Below are 20,875 nucleotides of genomic sequence, written 5' to 3'. Positions count from 1 at the left end.
TTTTTCCCTCATCTTTAAGTAGTGAGAGCCTGTGCTGCTTCCTCCAGATCTTCTATTAGAAAGGGTAATGCCACTGAGCTTCTACAGAAGCAAGAGTGTGTGTGTTAACTTCTGGGACTCAATAGTGCAAAGTATTGTTGAAGCCTGCCTACAGGAGAAAAAGCATCAGAAATTATTACACCTATATAAGCAAGAACATCCACAATTAAAGTCAACAGTACAAAGACTCTTAAGAAACATGTGCTTAAAACAGATCTTCCATGCTACTCTAGAAGCATGAAAAGTACTTCTGAAACTCCTTGACTTACTCACCCTCTCCTGTCTCTCCCTTTCTCAGCATCTTGAAATTTTCTTAATAATAGGCATCACTGCACACCAGTTACTGACACCCAGGTTCCTGAATATAACCACGTGCAAGTGTTTGAAAACACTTTTATCATTGAGATACTGTTGATCTCCCCCCTCTTACCCATTCTCTCCCTGCCCATTCATTCACCTCAGAACTGGCTGTAGAAGAAATTAGTGTTGGGGGAAGTGTTTATGACATAGGAGTCTAAAGAACTCAACAGCAATGTTCATGTTTTAGGATGTAAGAGACCAAGTAATCATAGGAGTTAAAAGCATAGCTGTTGACATCTTATTTCACAATCTTCCTTTTTGGCAGTACATCCCCCTGACATTTCATCCTTATTTTCAGATAACAGACAGAAGCAGATGAACACTGGGGATGATTTGCTCTACCAATTCTTAAGCTCCTCCAACAATTAAGTCCATAAAATACCACAGCAGATGGACCGATGTAACAGCTAAAAGCTTTTCTGCTTGGTTTCTACTACGCTGCTACATATTTTGGCAATTATGTACCTGAGTAAGAGCTTCAGATAGGTATTAATCACTTCTGTATGTTCTTCTAGGTCAAGATAAAAGATCAAAGCCCACCTCTTGCCACAGGTAAGAAATCTCTCACTCTAATTATTGCTTATTTTCCCTTTTGAGAGAAGCATTACAAAGGGCTCTAGCTCTCATTGACTCAACAGGAATCATGATGAAACAGTGAAGGCAGAAATGCATAACTCCTATTTCCAGAGCAATATTCAGCTTCTCTCCTCTTAAGAGGAAAAAAACGTGGCTGCCCTTAAAAAACCCTCAATTTAGCAAATGTTTCGAGTTTTCAAGACAGATAAAAAGGAAGACCATGGTAAGTAATTACAGGCCTGTCAGTCTCACTTCAGCATCTGGTAAAATGATGGAAAAAGTTATTCTGGAAGTTACCGAAAAACACTTGAGACACAACGTAGTCATTGGTCATATCCATCATGAGTTCATGAGGGGAAAGTCCCGCTTTTTAATTTCCTTTCATGACAAGGTCGCTCATCTAGCTGACCAAGAGAAGCCAGTAGATGTGGGTTTTTTTTATTTTAGCAAAGCTTTTGGTGTTGTCTCTCACAGCATCCTTCTGGATAAACTGTCCAGCAGACAGCTAGACAAGTCCATAACATGCTGGCCAAGCAGTTGGCTGGTGGGCTGGGCTCAAAGAGTTATAGTAAATGGAGTTAGATCAGGCTGGCAGCCAGTCACCAGTGGGGTTCCCCAGGGCTTAATGTTAGGGGCAGTGCTCTTTAATGTTCTTACAAATGATCTGGTTGTAGGAATCGAGTGTACATTACGTAAGCTTGCCGATGATACTAAACTAGGAAGAGTTATGGACTCCCTCGAGGGCAGAGAGGCCTTACAGAAAGATCCGGATAGACCAGAGAGCTGGGCAATCACCAACCATATGAAATTTAAGAGCAAGTGCTGGGTTCCCCACCTAGGACAGGGTAATCCTGGTTATATGTACAAACTGGGGGACAAGAGGCTGAAAAGTATCCCCACAGAAAGAGATGTGGGGGTTTGGGTTGATGGCAATTTGAGTATGAGTCAACAGTGTGCCCTGACAGCCAAAAGGGCCAACCACGTCCTTGGGTGCCTTAAGTGCAGCGTAGCTGGCTGGTCGAGGGAGGGGATTGTTCCACTCTACACTGCACTGGTGCTGCCCCACCTCAAGCGCTGTGTGCAGTTTTAGGCACCTCTGTATAAGTAGGACATCAAACTATTAGTGTATCCAGAAGCGTGACCAAGATGGTGAAGGTCTCGAGGATAAGACTTGCGAGGAAGTTTGTTCAGCTTGGAGATGGCTAAAGGGTGCCCTCATCACAGTCCACAACTTCCCCAAGGTGGGCAGTGGAGGGGGAGGTGTTGATCTCCTCTCTCTGGTGACCAGTGATAAAACAAGAGAAAATGGAATGAAGCTGGCTGGGTCAGGGGAAGTTTGGACTGGACATTAGGAAAAGGTTCTTCACCGAGAGTGTGGTGAGTCACTGCAACAGGCTCCCTAGGGAAGGGGTCACAGCATGAAGCCTGTCAAGAGTTCAAGGAGCATCTGGATGATGGTCTGTATAATATGGTTTAGTTTTAGGTAGTCCTGCAAGATGCAAGGAGTTGGACTTGATGATTCTTATGGGTCCCTTCCAAATTCAGATATTCTATAACTCTATGGATTCTCCCCCTCTTGGAAAACTCTGTAGAATTAAGGTTTAGCGATGACAGCAAAGACACGTGAGGCGTCTATCGGGTAACAACAGATGTTTCCTTATGAATTCTGCAGAAGTTGCCTCCTCCCACCCCTACTTCCTTAATGACTGTAATTACTCTTGTCCCATGTACGCTGAGGAACAGCGTTATGTTTAAAAAGACCAAATGGGACACAACATATACCTTGTTTCTTGGGGAGGAGGAGAGGACACACTGCCCAAGTGTTTACCCATAAAAACCTTTTGCTTTCTTCCTACATTCAGTCATATTTTCCATGGTCATTCAAAAGATGCCACCAGCAGCAAATCACTCATTTCCCCAAATACAAGGGAAGGGCACAGCCAAGTGAAAGTTATCTTTACATATAAACTTTGATGCAATATATATACTAAAACTTGTGACCTCCTGTTCTATATAAAGACGTTTTTGGCTGCTCTAGAGTGAGTATCCAGCATCCTGAGGGTTTCTTCAATGCAAAAACTAAATTAACTTAGCTGTATAAAGAACATAAACCATTAGAAGGAAACCTCTGTTGGTTCTACCAGAATTTCTCATATTTATATAAGAGATACCAACTTGGCTTCCTCCATTACCCTCCTTTATGAATCAATCTTTTTCGTGAGTGGATTTTTAATTTTGCTAAGTGCTGTAAGTTAGAGAAAAGTTAATAACAATACAAAGATAATAAACAAATGAAAAACACATTCGTGTGACACAGTACCTTATTGAGTTTGCCAAGGGAAGATATAAGATCTGCCCATTCACTTGATGATTCAAAGTTTCTCAAAGCTTTCTCAATCGCTGAAGAGTAATTTCTGTATCTGTAATCACCAAGTAACTCCTGCTCTTCTGGATCCATCTTTGGTTCTCATAGCAAGGTGGAATTTCCTGGTAAACTAAAACATGCACACAGTTACAAAAAGATAACCTGCATTTAAGTTCTGGCAAACCTAGAGTACTGTAAGAGAGTGATAACTATGTAGAAGCACTGATGGATCGCAATAAACAGGTCGTCTGATCACGTTTCAACACAAAGTTAAAAATAATTTGAGGCATAACTCCCAGCTCCCCACTGCCTGTTTTAGAAGTTTTGCAATCACATTTTCGTATTTATGAAATGTTTTTTCCTTCCACGCACATGGATGTCTCACACAATAACAAAGGAAATTATAATAAAGTGTCATTACAAACAAAGTGCTGACAAGGAGTTAGGGAGAAGTAGTTTTCATAAGTTGTTGCCTGTGCAGTGTTTTGAAAGGTTACCTGTAGCAATGGAATGTGAAACATTTAATATCAAAATACAGCTTCCCAGAGGAATCCCATTACAGGGCCTCTCGGTCCACAGCAGAAGGAGCTCTCAGAACTCTGCATCTCAACTTGGCAGCAGCAGATGCTGAAGTACAACACTAAGGTGTTATGCCAAATCATAATCTTCCTTTATTCCACAAAAAAAAGTATCCATACATTTTTACAGAGAAGACAGAAGTTATCCAGACCTGATTTTCTCATATTCTGCAATGCATTTAGAAAAAAACCCAACAAGCTAAACCACGCCTGTTTTAGAACAATGGGAAACAAGTGTGGTTGGACTTTATGTACTGAAAAATCATACCTTCACTCCTATGCTAGCTATGACACTAGCTCTCCTGTTAGCTAATATAAAATTATTCTTCTAGAGAGATATTTACGTTTAGGAATGCCAGGTTTAGTTCAATCAGTGTTACAGCACCAATACAGAAAAGAAAGCACTGTTCTATACCAAAACATTTAATAATATTTCTGAAAGACATCTGCATTCAGTTTCCTACTGTTAGGGCACAAAAATAAACCAAGGTAGTCCTCTATATTCTTTTAAAGCAGGTCACCTCTCACAGCATTAAAAAAAAAATATTCAAAAATCACAAAAATCAACAATTGTGTACTGTCCATTAACTTTATTAAACTACAATAATCACATCAATGTAAGATTTTTGGTGGCAAACTCTCAGAAACAGGAAAATACTGGATGCACCCAAAAAAAGAGAAAGGTTTCTAAACACAGGTTTAAGCCACCTTTGCACTCCCCAATAGCAGGATTGCCAATACAACCGCTCTGTCATCCAACCTATATCCATCACGGGGGGGGGGGGGGGGGGGGGGGGGGGGGGCGAAAAGTATTATCACACAATATCATCAGGGCTACGGTTGGTTGATTTTGTTTGTTTGTTTTGCTACAGTAAAGGTTTAATTTTCTGTTTTCACCATGATGTATGCAGTGCTTCTCATAGCATAGAGTAAAAAAACCCCACTGTCTTGCAGGGTATAACATTCAGCCAGGATACAGCTATTCTTGCTCCAACAAGGATTTTTAAAAAAGTCAACCCTCCCATAAAACTTAATGAAGTGGCAAACCTGCAATACACTGTCAGCAAAAATTACAAGTAATCTGATACAGACACTGCCCCTGCCACTAGCAGGGCAAGAAATTGCACTCTATTTCCCTCATCTCATGCAAGTACCTTAATCATTGGACTACTGGATTGTATTCATACTCCTTAGAACAAAACATGAGCTAGCAAGTATTCTAGCAGGTCTCTGCTGAGCTAAGAGTGCTGCCACTTTCATAAATAAGAGATTTGTCTGGATCATTCAGAATCAGGCAACCGTTTTGCTGACAGAACACATCAAATTCTTCATCTGTAAATGCAATGTAACCGCATGAATCCACTTAGCGAACAGGAATCAATCAAGTTATCAACAGCACTTAAAGAGGTTCTACATATTCTATGAAAATCATGTTCTAAAGCATTCTCACAGCATTAAAACCTGGTCTGTTTAAGTAAAAACTGATTAGATTCTGAGGATAAAACAAAATGTACTACTCCAGGGGTAAAAAAAAACCCCCAAACCAACAACCTCATAAAACTTCATTTGGGGGGGAAAGATGTCTTATTCAGTTCTTAAGACACTTTGGTGTGAAAAGAGAGCTGAACAGTGTATTCCCACCCAGAAAAGCAGGGATGGACTTAATGATTTTAGCATGCATTGATGTTCACGTACCTATGCTGCTAGATGTCAGCAAGGTTTGAAGAAACCCAATAATCTAAATATGGCCACTAGATCGTGTTTGTGCTTAATATACATAGGCAGAAGGATTTATCTAAGAAAAAAAGAACAAAAGGTAAAACAAAAGCCACTTGGCAGTGACCTTCAGGCACGTCTTCCAACGCTCCGGTCACAAACTTCCTTAGAAAATGGAGACGGTCCCAGACCCTCACCGCCTGCCCGCGCTGCCCCCTGACAGGTGAGCGCGGCGGGCGCTGCCTCCGGCCCCCCGGGACGAGCCGCTGCCCCCCGGGCTGCGGGGCTTCTGCGGGCAGCCCCTCGCCCCCGCCGGCCGCCGGTCGCTTCAGAGCCCGGCTGCGCGCAGCACCACGCCAGGCCCGGCCGCGGCGGCACCGGGGCCCCGCTCAGGGCCCGCCCCGCGGGGTGGCGCCGGGGACCCCCAGGACCCCCGCCGGCGGACGGGCAGCCCCGCGGCGCAGCGCCCCTCCGGCTCACCCGCCAGGCGGGGACCGGCGAGCCCGTGCCGGCTGCGGCCGCGGCGGTGACAGGGCGGGCTCCTCCGCCGGCGGCGAGCGGCGCTGCCCCCTCGGCCGGGCCCCCGCTGCCCCCCGCCGGCGGGCCGCCCCCAGCTGCCAGCGCGTTTCCCCCCCGCCCCTCCCCACGCGCCGCCGCCCTGCTCCCCGCCGCCCCCGTACCTGCCGGGGCTGCGCGCACCTCCCGGGCCGGCGGCGACGTGTCCCAGCCCGGCGCGGGACGGGGGGCGGCACCCGCAGTCTCTATGGCAACAGGAGGGAGCAGAAAAACCCCCTCCCGCTCCGCGAGGGCCGCGCCGCCGCCGGCAGCTGGGGCGGTACCACTGAATGCAGCGCGGGGAGCGGGAAGGCGGTGCACCGGGGCAGCAGGGCTCCGGGTGCCCCCGTCCAGCGGTGGCCGCTCTCGTCTTCACCCGGTGCCGAGCCGCGAGGGGAGGCTGCCGGTGTGGGTGAGCGCTACAGCCCGGAGCGGGTCATCCGCCACCCCCCGCGGTGAAATGGTACACCCCAGCGGGCGGGCCCGAGCGGGGCGCCGAGCGCCGCCTGGCGGCGCGGCCCGAGGAGTGCCGCCGGCAGCGGCGGGCGGGTGGCTCCGCGCTGCCCCCGTCCGTTCGCCCGTCCGCGGAGCTGCAGGGGAAGCGCGGGGCGGTGTCCCGCCGGCGGGCCGCGCCGGGGCCGCTGCCTTTGCCTGGTGCATCGGCCTCGGCTGCTCTGGACACCAGGCGGCGGCTGCGCGGAGCCGCAGCCTTGAGTGTCCCCCGCTTGCCGGCCGCAGCTGTGCGCGTCCCTGCGCGGGGCCGGCGCCTGCTCCTCCGGGCCAGGCGGGTCTCAGCGCTTCCTTGCACCAGAGCCGGGGAAGGGGCAGCAGTTTTGCTTCTGTGCCAGATGGTTTGGGGCACGAAGTTCTTCCGACAGGTGTTGTAGACGCAGCTTTCACGGGGACTCAGCTGCCACGCTTACAGTGGGCTCAGCGTCCATCTAAGAAGCCCTCTGGTCTTTACAAAAACTTGAAAGAACGTTAATGTGCTTTTCAGATTTTCAGTACTCTTATAGCGAAAAAAGAAACTAGTAAAATACACTATCATGCCAGACAAAGATTTATATCCTGTGGAAACATGTTGTTTAACCTCAGGGTTTTTTCCTTTTTTTTTTTTTTTTTTTTTTTTTTTTTTTTTTAATATGCAGCCAGAGCATAGTCCTGGTAGTTCAAAATAGCTGAAAAAATCAAGGAAAATACACCTGTTCAGTTACTCAAGATAACAGAAACTGTTAAGCTTTTGATGGATACTGTTTCAGCAGTGATCTCCTGTAAGTTTTATGTTAATATTACTCCTATTTTCTTGAGACCACTTGCCTTTCCCCTTCCTAGCTAGATTTTAATAATTTGGTATGCTTTTCTTCTAGCAAATAAAAGCTGCAGCTCCTGGCAGCTGACGAGACTGCTTTATGCATGTGCCAGAATGATGGAAGCAAGATGGGAGGGTAGGGAGGCTTCAACGTGTGCTTTTGCTCCCCAGTTGTGTACATCTCCAAAAGCTGGAGCAGGTACCAAAAGGCACCGCTAGCTTAGCTTCACATGTGCTGCCTCGCCAGAAAATCTGAGCAGCTGTTGACCAGCTTTCGTATGGCCCACGTGGCTCTCGCACATTCCATCCATTTGGGCAGTCAGCATCTGTCAGCAGGCAGTGCCGGGGTCAGCATGGACTCCTGAAAGGCTGGGTAGCCTCAGAGAAATGTGTAACACGTGGGAAATGTGTGTGATAAAAATATGAAAACGTTTTGCAGTGATTTACAGATTTATTGCAGATCTGTCAGCATTTAAAAAGACAAATCCTCAGAAATGGGGTGGTATTAGAGCACACGGTCAATCAGGTTCTAAATTCAGATGGGGTCTTCCTCCTAACAAAATAAACTGTTTGGATCCTTCAAATATAACATTTTTCCTTAGGTATACACAGCAGGAAATATTTTCAGTACCACAGACATCAATATAGCTTATCTTTCCAAACTGCAATGCAATCAATTTAAGTTTCAATTTCTAAATTTTAGGGTTTTGTAACTTTTGAAGTAGCTTAGCTTACTTCTTGCAAATGAAGGTTAGTGCTTGAATACGTGCCCGAATGAGCAAAGAAGTCTTATTTTTGATGTTGTCCTTAGCACATGATATCAATGTCCTAAAGTATGTCAAATTAGTTGGGATATTTTCAAATTCATTTCTGAGGGTTTGCTATCTCTTTAGAAGTTCTTTTTCTTGCAAATTTATGGGGTTTGACTGAACCAGTTGTATATGGGTGCCTAACCATGTTAATTTCATTCTGATCTGAACCTATTTGGCATTTCTACCACAAGATGTCTTCTAGAACTTCAAAGAATCAGGCAGGCAGGCAGGCGGAGGAGAGGGATCCTCCTGGGCTCCTGCTGAGAGAATGGCAGCAGTATCAGATCAGCCACCAGCAGGCACCAGAGCATCTCCTGATGGAGAGAGGCGCCACGGAAGCACACAGCCTGCTGGGAACCTTTGATCATAATGTGCACCAAAAGTGACCACCCTTCCAACCAATGTACTTCTCTGCTTGGGTCCTTACAAATCTGCTGGATGGCAAATTATTTGAAAAATAATTCCTAATGCTGTTTTTTGTATCAGAGGTTACGCTAATCGAAAGCATGCCTATCGTACTAACTATTCAAAACTTCTTTCCAGGAAGGGCTATAAATCAGTTTGTTATACGCACCATGGCAGCACTGACCATGCTAAATCCTGGCCCCTGGGATGGGAATCAAGTAATAGATTTACTGATGTAATCACTTCTGGAGACAGCCAGGCTGCATTTCAATCGAACGAACATTCACATTAACTTCCACGTGATGTTAACATGAATCTGTTTCGTACTGGAAAAAGTCTACTCCAATCATACAGCGCTTGACAGATTTTTTTAATTTATTTTTAGAAATATCCCTCACAATTTAAAATATGACATTTCTACCATGAAACTATGTAGTGTTTCTATTATTTAGTGAGGGAACTCTAACAAGTTGCTTGCTTTCAGTATTTTATCTCCCTAGCAGAGTCTAAACCAATACATTCACAAAACACCGGAGCCACTAGTGCCTTATGGTCACTAAATACTGTATAACTTAAAGCAGACATGCCCATCACATCAAGGCATCTGAGTATGTGGGTATGTACCTGTAGAGGGACAGGGTAGGATTTTTAAGAGTGCTGAGTAACCGCAACAGTAGATCAGTGAGCAGGGTTCAAAGACAAGACAAGAATCCAAACTGGGATATGTGAAGCTGGGTTTTACTCATTCAGATGTAAGTGCTATGAATAGCTGACCTTGTGAAGAGATCTACCAATGATGAAAACTGGCCTCCAAGACCAGAATTTTGTCCAGCTGACAGTTTCCTTTATAGTCAGTTCCAAAATGAAGTCTTTGCAGAACAAAAACAAAACCTGAAGAATTTCCATTGTAAAACATCATTATTGTTCCTTCTCTTTTTTCAGTATTTGAGATTAGTAAAGGAGTGGTTTTAGCTTTTTAATGTGAGACTGGAGTTCGAATTATATTGTCCATTTAAGTCTTTAAGTAATACTGGGCAGCATATATAATTAAATTTTCTAGGCACAGTTTTAGGCTGAGAGGAACGCCACAGCATTCAAAGTCAGAACGCTGCCTATATGTTGGGTTATACTACAAGAGATGGGTTTAATTAAAATTATCTGTGGACGTAAATGAATTCTCAAGAGCTCTTGTAATCATTATTTATATAGGAAAACACTTAAATGGAAAATTTAAGGAAACATGTTAAGATGGGTATATTCTCTTCAACTTCTTAGGTAAACTGACCTCAAACTCTCTAGGCATGCCTACAGTGCAGCTTTGAAAATAAAGTGCCCTCCACTATGCAGTACTGGAACCATCACGGACACAAAAAGTCTGGCCCACACTGCAGTTATAAGCATTGCAGGGGATCCAGATAGAAATGACCTGGTTGTAATACCCTTTATGTTCAAAGAAGTTTAGATGAGAGCAGTCTCCTTACTGATTGCCTCCATACCTTCAGATCACTGGCTTTGCAAAGCAAAGCTCTGCCAAACAGCCGGCCTACTACAGCCTTTGAAAGTGATGGCTGCATTGTTAACTTGCACACTGGGATGTCTGCAGCTTCTCTTTCAGAAAGTCCCAGCAGCTTTGCACAGCGTTTATATTCAGCTGATGCAGCAGCAGGTACAGCTTCCACTCCTAAAGTTTTGCCACTGCTGCCTGCCTGCATCCCGCACAAGCTACGGCATCCCCAAGAAACTGCCTCCACTGAGCTCTCACAATTGTGAATCCAGGTCCTTCATTGTCCCACATCACCACAGCTACTGCATTGCCAGCCATTTTCTTTGGCTAATAAATTTCAAAGTAAAAATAGCAGTGACATGCTGTAAAAAGAAAAACAGTAAATCACGCATAAAGTTTTTACACAGTACAACAGACCATTATTATTTCATCCCCTTCCTAACCCTTACACTTTACACAATTACTACTCAGCAAGCGTGCCAGAATCTGAAAGCAACAAAATACTTCAGACACAACGGACATGGGAGAGAAGCAGGGAGAGAGCTTAAAAAAAAAATAATTTTTTTTTGTTGAACAGCGCAAGCCCTGTCCAAAGATTCAGCCTGCCATTCAGCCTGCCACTCATGCCATACAGCCTGTTCTCCGATTCTGCTCTCAGCAAACAGCCCTCCCCTGGCAGCTTGCCCGGTGCAATCCCAGCTCTCTTCCCAGGACACAGTTCTACTGGTGTCACTAGGATATCTGCTTCTCCTGCTTAAATTCCTTCCTGACTCTGAGTGGTCCTCTGAACAGCCAGTATTTTCTGCCTGTTGTTTCCACCGCCTACAGATGAGGTTGTATGTGTCCACACAGCTGATACTCCTTCCTCAAGTACCCCACCACAGCTGCAAAGGTTGTGAAAAGATCTGTCCTCTGTTCTTTCTGTTCGTACCAGAAGAAACTGTCTGTATATTTGACCATGAAATATGACGTTTCTGAAGATGATTACTTAGCCATAATTTTCCACTTTGCTTCCTTACCCTAAAATGGGGTAAGAAACAAAGAACAAGCACTGTGAAAGGGCTTAATATAAGAATTTGAAATACACCTTCTGTAAAACTTTCTAACGTATAATAATTTGTTTGGCTTGAATGTAAAACAAACCACCAAAGCTACCAAAACTAAACCCAGATCTTGAGTTTGACTTAAGAAGGCACTTTATAGAGCACAGGGGATACTTACAAACTAATTTGTTTTTAACAATGGATACTACCGGCTACAGTAAACACACCTAGGACTTTCATAGTCTAGACTTTGCACAAACCATGTGAAAGCCAGGTCAAGGTTTGTTTGGGAAGTTTGTACATGCCAGCCAGTACATGTACCAGAAGGGTACATAACTTTTGAAATTTAATGACTCAAGCAGCATTTAAAGTATGAAGAACTAGGTGTGATTCTCCACTGTTGGGTTACATCTCAAAGTCATGCACAAACTACTGCTAAATCAGAACAGCCATATTTTGTTTTGCTGAGATACCATTAACACAACTAGAAAAGCATACACAAACCATGGTTCTTTCTGTTGCCTAACAGAATGACAAGTTCCTGTACGAAGTGGATGGCTTTTGGAACTATCATACTGTAGGCAGCCTGCAGATAGTATGTAAAATGCATTAAAAAGTTTATACAGGGATTTTCTAACTGATCTTTTGCCCTTTAGTTTAAGGCCTCTGAGAATTTTTTTTCTTCGTAAGAGAATAGGTTACTGTGAGAACATTTGGAGCAGTAACTCATCCTTCTCTTCAAGTTCTGGGGCATGACTCATTTGGCAATACTTCCACTTTTATAAAAACAATAGCTACTGTATTCTTAAAAGACCAACTAATAATCACACCTTTTTTTTCTGTGCTGATAAGCCGTTACTGAAACCACACATATTATTTATGTCCAATGCCTTTCACTCCAAGGCTTCCCTGAACACAAATCGTACCAGGGGACGCCAATGTATAACCTGATCAGCTAAGCCACTTTGGCACTGTCTTGCTGACTCTGCATTAACAAGCCCATTACTGATTTTTCATTACTAATGACAGGTTTATAGGCACTTGTTTCTAGATTCTTCAGCTTCTGGCAGCAAGAGAACAGGGCAGCAGCACCTTGCTCTTCAGGGAAGAAAGGGCAGGGCCCCAGAGCCTGCCACAGCTTTTGGGCTGGCTGGCAAGACTTGATGGAGAATGGGCTGCATGGTTATAGCCAGTGGGTGACTAAACCACTAAGCCACTCAGCTCCACTTCTACGGCTTGAGGTGCTGTGGCAACCTTTCAAGATTCAGCATTTGAAAGAAAATAACCAGCATTTAAAATGAGGAAGCAAATTTAGCACTCTCCACATTACTGCTTCCTCTGCTTGCGATTTTGCTTAATGACTTGTTTTGGTTGCCATCATTGGTTGCCATTATGTTTCAGTCCTATCCTGCAATATTATTGTAACAATTACAGTTCATTTTCTCTACTACACGAAGAGCACTTAATCCAGGTTTGTAATAATCTGACTGTGCAAGAAATGAACTGGAAGTTCTGAGAGAGTTTACTATATCAATTCTATAGTTTATTTTCTCTTTATATAGTCCAAAGATCACACATTCCAGCTACAAACTTAGCTGCAGAAAATGAAAGTGTATTTTCAAACATCATAAATTTTTAGTATCAGAATAAGCCAGTTGGATGAAGACAAAACAGGAAGTAATCATTTATTGACATACATATTAATAAAGCCAACTGATTAAGTTTTCCTATTAATGGTATATCACCGCTGTTTTTATTTTCACCTAATTCCATTTTTTACCGATAGTAATGAGCCTCTATATAGCAGTGATTCTGTTCTGGTCTTATTAATCTCCCCCCAGACTGGTCATACTGCAGCTCTAAGGATGACCCCCTCCCCCCTTTAAGAAACCCCATACAACCTCAAGAAGCAGTTATGGTCCCTTGAAAGAGATCTATTGTGCTGAGAATGTGTAAGGCATCTGCTTCCTCATTCTAACTCCATGGCAGAGACCTGTCTCACGGTGAGTGGAAGAAGGGTTGGCAATGACTTAATTAAGAGTAAATTCACGTAAATAAGGTCAGGCACCTCTACATTAGGACCAGATTAGCCAGTATCATCTTGGCTGGAACGCCCACAAAACAGATTCCAGGCTACACAGTCAATACTGTGAGCAGGCTAATGCAGACTGTTGGGAAGTGTAGCCTAGCACAGACTTAATACCAGAGGAGTACCCTAACTGTAATGCTCGTTGCAATGGTAAAGGACCCTGCTGCTGCTGGGGATGGGATAAGACTGCTCTGGGTAATAGCCCTACCACAGAACAGGCCAATTCACATCATATCACCACTTGCACAAGTCCACACACACAAGCTTACCAGGTTCGAACAGTCTTGTTACTAAGAAACTGGCCATGAGGACCATCAGCATCCAAAGGCAAAAGGGCCAAATAAACTGGGGTCTCAGCCCCTTCATCTGGTGATTTAGTGGCTTTAGGACCTGCCATGTCTGTTCTCACCCATCCAGGACAGCAGGCATTGAGAAGGATGTGGTCACCTTTTCTTTTCTCATTTAACATCCGGGCTTGAATCCTGGACAAGACTGTGACACCAATTTTGGATACCCCATAGGCAGTATTTGGCCATCCTTCTTTCTCATGCACACTTTTCTTGGTATCTTCCACAAATTTGGTCATGAGTTCCACTAACTCATCCTCAGTGATTGTGTTGCTGCGAAACTTTTGCTGTAGTTCTTGGCTGCAGCCTCCCAGAGCTGAGCTACTTACCATACTAGAGACATTCACCACTCTACCTGGTAAAAGAGAATAGACTGATTAGTTTCACACATATTAAACAAGCCCAGACATTGAGGTGGACTTGCTCTACAGTTACATATTCACTACATAGGTGAATACCTGTGAAATATTTTGTGTGGGTTATTTTGTAGAGCTGCTGGAAGATCACAGTGAACTGTCAAGTGTTTCTAGTGTATTCTATTACAGAGTGTAATTTAAGGTGTAAACCTGCAAAAGCTCCCTATTGAACTTCAGGTATGCTCCCAGGAAATAGTCTGTTACTACTATGAATATGCCTACAGATTGTAAGTGGTTTTCTCAGTAATGGTAGCCAGACCTTACTCTCAAAGTTCTGGTTGAAAACATTTTCACTTCTGCTCAAGTAATGGGCCGTGACAATGTACCTCAAAAGCCAGAATAATACAGAGTTCAGGAAAAGCAATCTAGTTCTTAATGCAGGGAGACCGTCAGCTTGTTTAGAGAATACTCAAAGATTTACAAACCCCAGCATGCAAAACTGCAGTAAGCTATTCATATCCCAGCACTTCAGTACAGAGGAACAAGTCAGCTGAATCAGTAATTCACTCATCTTCTCCAAAATTATGTTCCACCATTTCCCTCTTTCTTGCTAGTTCACAGCCATTCAGGCAATGAACTAGAGAACGAACATAAGAATTTAGAACTTAAAAACAAAAGAAATTAACTTTTTCTGTTAATTACTTTATTAACACACTCATCCTTCACCCCTACCGCAAGAGGACTATATTGCAATTTTGGCACTGTTTACTCTCTCCCTTACTGTCCCACCAAATTAATTTACTATGTCCTTTCCTTCCTCCCTAGGGACTAACTGTTCCCAACTTCTCTCTTATCTACTTGACTTCTTCTCTTTTAAAAACCTACATGTATTTAAATGTTTGTACATTTCATTTATAGCAGCAAGCACCTAAATATCCATTAAAACATCTAGTGATCACAAGTCTTGAAAAGAACTACATTTAAAAAACCCCACAAACCCTTAGATTTGGTGTAGGCGTTAGATCCAAATACCCTCCTTTCAAATAATCTTTGATGTCAGTAGCATTCTAGGGCACTTCCGTGCTCCAGGTTTTGAGAACGGAAGCATTCTGTGCAGGACAGTTGTCCAATGATTACAGACTACTTGCATGTTGCTAACACCTCTTTTATTATTGATGCATCCATCTTCCTTGACCCTGCCCCATTCTATTTGCCATTTGTATAAAGGGTTTCCTTTCAGTTACTCCTAACATCACCAAATCACAGCAACAATGTACACCTTCAACTGTCATTTTTAACTACATCACTAGATGCTTGCAAATACAGCAAGGGCTGCAGTCTAGATTGAGACAGACCAACAGCGTACTGGGAAGGTTTCTCCAGCAGTAGCAAGAACACGCATGTCACATCGAACACAGTTGAAACGCTATTTTTACGTACTTCCTCATACTAGTTGTATCATCAAAATGTCCTTGCTTTAAAGAGGACAATTTATGTAGGGAGTTAACACGGGCAACTTCTCTCTGTGTTCTTAAGGGCACCACAAGAATTCCACTTCAATATGTAACAGAAGAATGTGACCAGTTTGAAAGTAGATTTAAATCTACATAGTGGAGACATTCTGGGGGTCAAGAAATGCCATGTTCTCTTATCTACAGTACAGCAAGGTACACTCCTCTTGCTATGGGGCAGTGTGCATCTGAGACTGGACAGGATTTTCCTATTTAATGAGGACAAAAACTAATGTAAAACTATTTCTCTACTTATGTTACACTTACCATAAGGCTTCACAAGAGGCAACAACTCTGTGCAAACGTTCCTGGTTCCAAAAAAGTTTGTCCTCAGCGTAACCTCTGCTTGGACCGCAAATGGAGTTGTGTCATGAACTTTTCATATGAGGTGGTAGCAAGGGAAGGAAGAAAAATAAAATAATAAAAAACATTAGAATTGTACTACTGTTTGAAAGGAAATTACCAAACCCCAAAAGTTTCTTAGGTCCTTCTGATTTTGTTTCTTTTTATAATTAAGAAACAGGTATATGATCAGTTAAAATATGCAAAAAAAAGCAACATTATTAACATTCACATTCTTGTTAATGAAAAGACCTAGCTCTGCAATATTATATTAACAATGAGCTAATCATGTTTTCACCTTTTCTTAGCTGAGGGTTTTAGCTTTGCCCCAGGAGAGCCAGTTGCATCACCCTGTAGAGTCACTTGCCAACCCACAGGCTGCTTGTCTTTCTGCCTTTTACACGGAAGACACAAGGGAAGACTGCTCTCACAGGACGTGCTGGCCAACCTGCCCACTGACCTGCCTGTACCTACTCACACCCAGCGAACAGTCTGTACCGTCTCTACCACATACAAACACACTTTGAGGTGCCCTCTCCTCCAAAATGCATAGCACAGCACTTTGCCACCATCCTGACATGCCAGGGAATGGGAGGGGGCAGAGGGGAAATTGGAAAGGAAGAACCTGAATCTAAGATGCTGTCACTGAAGATGCAAAAGTTAGATTACCATCCTGGTACTGCCATCCAACAACAGGGTAGACAACTGCTTCTATATCCTGACTCTTACATTGTCATGTCTCGGGTTCTTAGCTGGGACTTGAAGTCAGCACACTGTCGAACTGCAACATACACTGTAAAACCTTCTATAAAGAATGCAGGGATAAGATTTGGTGCAGTTTGAAGAAAACAAAAAGTCCCAACCAATCCCAAAAGTGATAAATACTCATGTCATAAATCACCCTGTGAACTGCCAGATCTATGCCAACACAAGCAAAACAGTGGGAATCAGCAGCTAGGAAAGGGAGCTGACTTAGGTAGACATACGCAGACCATGGAACTGCACTGTAAAGATACAATTTCAGGCAGAATTGACAGCTTGCCACCACCAAAAGTGGGGGAGGATGTGCTATCAGCTGACAATTTGGCTCACCAATAACCCACCTGCTATGCATCCTCTACTTTGAGGGGGAGTAAGAGTTAAAGTAACAGCATTCCTCCTCTTCTGCTACAGGCCCTATCTCCACAGTGATGAAGGCCACCTACATAGGTTAGGCAGGTCTTCACGGCCCAGACCTATGCTAACTCAAAAGAGAAGCAGTAACAGGTCATTTAGTATTCAATGTAGTTGTGTTTTTATTGCAAAACACAGCTTTAATGACTCATGTTCTCAAGCAATAGGCACTGATGGCATCAAGTTTTTGCAAAGCACTTGGCTGCATTTTAATGAGACATGAAGCCAGATCATGACATATTGCTACATAACTCCAAACTCCTGCTTCCATACCCACTTTGCAAGGGAGAAGCTTCCCTGCACTCAAAAACCCACTCACATTTGCCTAACATGATATATTACTTGTAACATCTGATAGATACATACTCCTTTGATTTAACAAGCATTACTAAAACAACTGTTTTCACAGAAACTCATTCAGAAGGCAGCCCACAGGTACATAATCATTTCATACAGGAACAGTTTTTGCTGGACTATCTGTAGTGCAGCACAAAACCAGAATAATAAGTTAAGTTTAATGGCAAATCTAATCTTTGACAGACAGCAACAACACATAACACCACAATAAAGAAAGGAAAGCATAAATTCTGGGATGGCAGCTGAAACCTGGTGAGGCAAGAAGCAAGCTCAGGTAGAAACATCAGTCTTGGAAGATGTCACAGCAAGTTCTTACACAAGTGTTAAACCTTCTAACCTCTGGACTAAATACTTACACAACATTTACAACTGGCTTCTTTCTCACATTTCTTAGTTGTATGACCTACTGCTGACTCATAGTGAGATGTCAGCTTGAAGGTCTAGGCTAAACATCTGGAATCAACTTCCAAATAGAAAAATCTATGATGTAGTAAAGGAAGTAACAGAAACTCCACTGCTTATGCTATTTTAACTATTTATCTGTTCAGTGGCTCCATGATAATAAATCTAAGCTCTAGCAAATCTTGCTGCAGCAACATGAGGAGTTCTATTTCACCTGTCCAAGTATCCACTTTGATAGAGGCTACAGCTACTGCACAGTCAGCAACAGGAAACACACACTGCACTCCAATTGCTGTAGTTGCAGCCTAGTCTTACTCAAACTCACTATCACTAGAAAGTTGAGCTAAGGCCCTGATTACGAATGGAAGAAATACTGCTCTGAGCTCCTGCAGTCTTTATGACTGATAAGCATGGACAGAGATACAATCTTTTAACTGTTGCTGCAAGGTTTTAACACCTGTCTTGAGGCCATCCTGAAGCTCAGGCAATCATATTAAGAGTTGCCTCCTATTAAGCTGATCTTGAACACAAGCAATCTTGCAAAGTATACAGTTACTGGACTTCAGAACATCACTGCTGCACTCCCACTACATGAGAAGCTCCATCCCCAGCAGTAGCTGATGTTTGATCCATACTACCTGACAGGCCTCCTTAACTCGTGCTGTGAGCAGACAAGCGAGCACAACACTGTGCTTGAACAGTTACATGACCTAACTGGACACCAGCCAAAGAGATTAAAAAGCCCACAGAAAACCAACCAAACAAAAAACCCCAAACAAACCAAAACCACCCAGAAAATATGGAAAGATCAGGTTTGTAATGACAAGGAAATGAATGAGTAGTCATGCTTGTGATTTGTTCTATCTGGAGCTAACGTAATTCTCAACTTGTTTTTATAGACACCTACAAGGAGAACACACTCTTCTACCTTACAACTGCTGTGTCTTCCTCGCTTTCCCTGCCTTACTGTCCACTAGAACATGAAAGGGTTAAATTCTTGCTCAGCACAGCAAGATTTAGGTTAACTGTTCTATAGGTAACTGAATGGTCTGACAAAGTCAAAGATAAGTAAAGATGACAAAATCAGCCAGGGTGCAGGGTTCCTTTTTATCAACTGGAACCCTTCAGCAGGTAATGCATAGAAGAAAGCACGAGGCTTGCAGGAGAGAGAAAACACAGAACCCCGAGGAACATGGCTGATATTCATACAGATCATGGGCTCCCACAGGCCTGGGGAAATTCACGGGCACTGAGGCAATAAACCCAACTCTGCTCATGTGCACTGGGTGCCTTAAGTATTTTCATGCTCTCCGTGTGATGTAAATACAATACTCCAGGAAAGCATCTTTAGGGCTAACTTCGCATATAGAGGAAGAGCCGTTTCACAGCATCCTCTCATCATGTTTAAAAAACCAGAAGCATGCTACTGGCACATAAGTCCCGTAAAAGAAACTTTGCAAAATCCTTGATACACCTACTATCCTTCTCCACACAGCTTTGTAGCACATAGGACTATTCCAGACAGTTTCCTACCTTTGAAAGCAATCCCTGCATTGTTAACCAGCACATTCAGCCCTCCATATTTCTCCTTTAGGAAATCACGGAGAGCTCTGATGCTCTGCAGATCATCGATATCCAGCTGATGGAAGAGTGGACGCAGCCCTTCCTCCTGGAGCTTTGCCACTGCTTCCTGGCCACGGCCAGGGTCTCGGGCTGTCAGGTACACGTCCCCTGGGAACTGCTTGCACAGAGCCCGCACAATTGCGAATCCAATCCCTTTGTTGGACCCAGTCACCACAGCCACTGGCACGTTGGACATTGTCTTCTCTAAATGTATGACAAAGTGACAGTAACTGCAAACAGCAAAGAAATTTTCACACTCAGATGGACAAAGATGGCTATCTGAAAATGGATTAAAGTGTTTTTTTCTTTAAAATCGTATTTAGAATTCTAATTTGAATTATAAAAAACTACATTAGAGTGCAAAGTAACTATAACTTAGTAAAGTAGCATGAGGCATGCATGGGCAGAGACATACAGATTTAGTGTTAATGTTTTGAAGAAAGCTCAACCAGTAACTGGGTTTAAAAAAAAAAAGTCAATAACTAATCTTTAGTGGTACATTAACTTTTGATGGGAGTAAGTTCTTCTGCAGATACACCTTACAGGAATACCATTTCTGTCTTTTAAGGATATTCAACTGGTTCAGTTCAAGCACTGAAGCAAAGGTGAACAACTCGGGCTCAAAAAAAGGGGAGTAGCTTGATCTTCAAGTATCAGGCCCAGAGAACCAATTCTAGCATTTTCAGAAGAAAACAGTGGAACATAAATTGACTACAATGTTTCTTCTGTTTAACACTCCAGTCAGCTCTAGCTACAAAACCTGCTTGCTGCTTTTACTCCAGACATAACATGCTTGAAAAATACGCATTTCCCCCATAAAAGCAAGTTTAAAACGCTGGGTTTGTCCACTTCCGACTTAATTGCCACCTCCCTTCCAAATCAGCTCGTAACTGACCACAAGCAGACATCTAGCTTGGGTGAAGTCCCAATCAGCTCCTAGAAGCCTGCCCAGCTATACTGACTGACTTCACCAGGGCCAGGAGCCACCCCCCGGCTCACCACCAAGGTCCCACCTCGCCGCAAACCAGCACGTTTCACTCACTACCACCTCCTCAGGACCGGTTTTTCTGCTTAAGGGGAACGCAAAGCAAACCCGCGAGCCACGACGAAGCCCGACTTCCCAGGGGACCCCCTCCTCCCCGCGGGGCCACCACGGCCGTCCTGCGGCCCCGCCGCGCCCCGCACAGGGACGGAAAGCGGCGAGAAGCTGCGGGTGGGCCCAGAGGGACAGCCAGCCCTCCCTCACCCACCTCCAGCAGTGGTGCCTTCCTCCTCGCTCCCCAACTCTACGCGGCGACGAGAGGACGAGCTGGCCGCCAGCCACACACGCCCACACACCGCGGGTGACGGCGGCGAACGCGCCTAAGATGGCGGCGGCGACGCCCCGCCTCCTGCGGCGGGCGGGGGCGGGGC

General features: G+C 43.9%; 2 protein-coding genes across 3 annotated transcripts in view; both read right to left on the bottom strand.

Moving 5' to 3' along the window:
- Positions 1-6,609, bottom strand: part of DOP1B (DOP1 leucine zipper like protein B) — a 51,840-nt gene extending 45,231 nt beyond the window's left edge. Inside the window, exons 1-2 of one of the 2 annotated variants that reach the window (XM_055703354.1) lie at positions 6,315-6,609; positions 3,296-3,470 (exon numbers count right to left, since the gene is read on the bottom strand). In XM_055703354.1, coding sequence (XP_055559329.1) covers positions 3,296-3,433 — 138 coding nt within the window. In that variant the 5' untranslated portion in view covers positions 3,434-3,470; positions 6,315-6,609. The remainder of the gene's footprint in view (positions 1-3,295; positions 3,471-6,314) is intronic. The other variant, XM_055703353.1, reaches the window with a different exon arrangement.
- Positions 6,610-12,783: 6,174 nt separating this feature from the next.
- Positions 12,784-20,869, bottom strand: CBR1 (carbonyl reductase 1). Its single transcript, XM_055701997.1, has 4 exons — positions 20,713-20,869; positions 19,373-19,692; positions 15,833-15,940; positions 12,784-14,053 (listed from the first exon to the last, which is right to left on the bottom strand). The coding sequence occupies exons 2-4, from the start codon at positions 19,656-19,658 to the stop codon at positions 13,617-13,619; spliced, it is 831 nt and encodes a 276-aa protein (XP_055557972.1). The 5' UTR covers positions 19,659-19,692; positions 20,713-20,869; the 3' UTR covers positions 12,784-13,616.
- Between the last annotated feature and the right edge of the window lie 6 nt (positions 20,870-20,875).

Source organism: Falco cherrug, chromosome 2, assembly GCF_023634085.1.
Source record: "Falco cherrug isolate bFalChe1 chromosome 2, bFalChe1.pri, whole genome shotgun sequence".
NCBI classification, from domain to species: domain Eukaryota; kingdom Metazoa; phylum Chordata; class Aves; order Falconiformes; family Falconidae; genus Falco; species Falco cherrug.
Note: the sequence above shows the minus strand (reverse complement) of the source record. Positions and strands in the feature narration are given on the sequence as shown.

What these genes read in the sequence shown, in the direction of transcription:
- CBR1 (XM_055701997.1), bottom strand. Translation starts at nt 19,658, where the DNA reads ATGTCCAACGTGCCAGTGGCTGTGGTGACTGGGTCCAACAAAGGGATT. An exon ending in TGCAGGGATTGCTTTCAAAG is followed by an intron (nt 15,941 to 19,372) that starts GTAGGAAACTGT and finishes TCATATGAAAAG; the next exon opens with TTCATGACACAACTCCATTT. An exon ending in GCCTCTTGTGAAGCCTTATG is followed by an intron (nt 14,054 to 15,832) that starts GTAAGTGTAACA and finishes CTCTTTTACCAG; the next exon opens with GTAGAGTGGTGAATGTCTCT.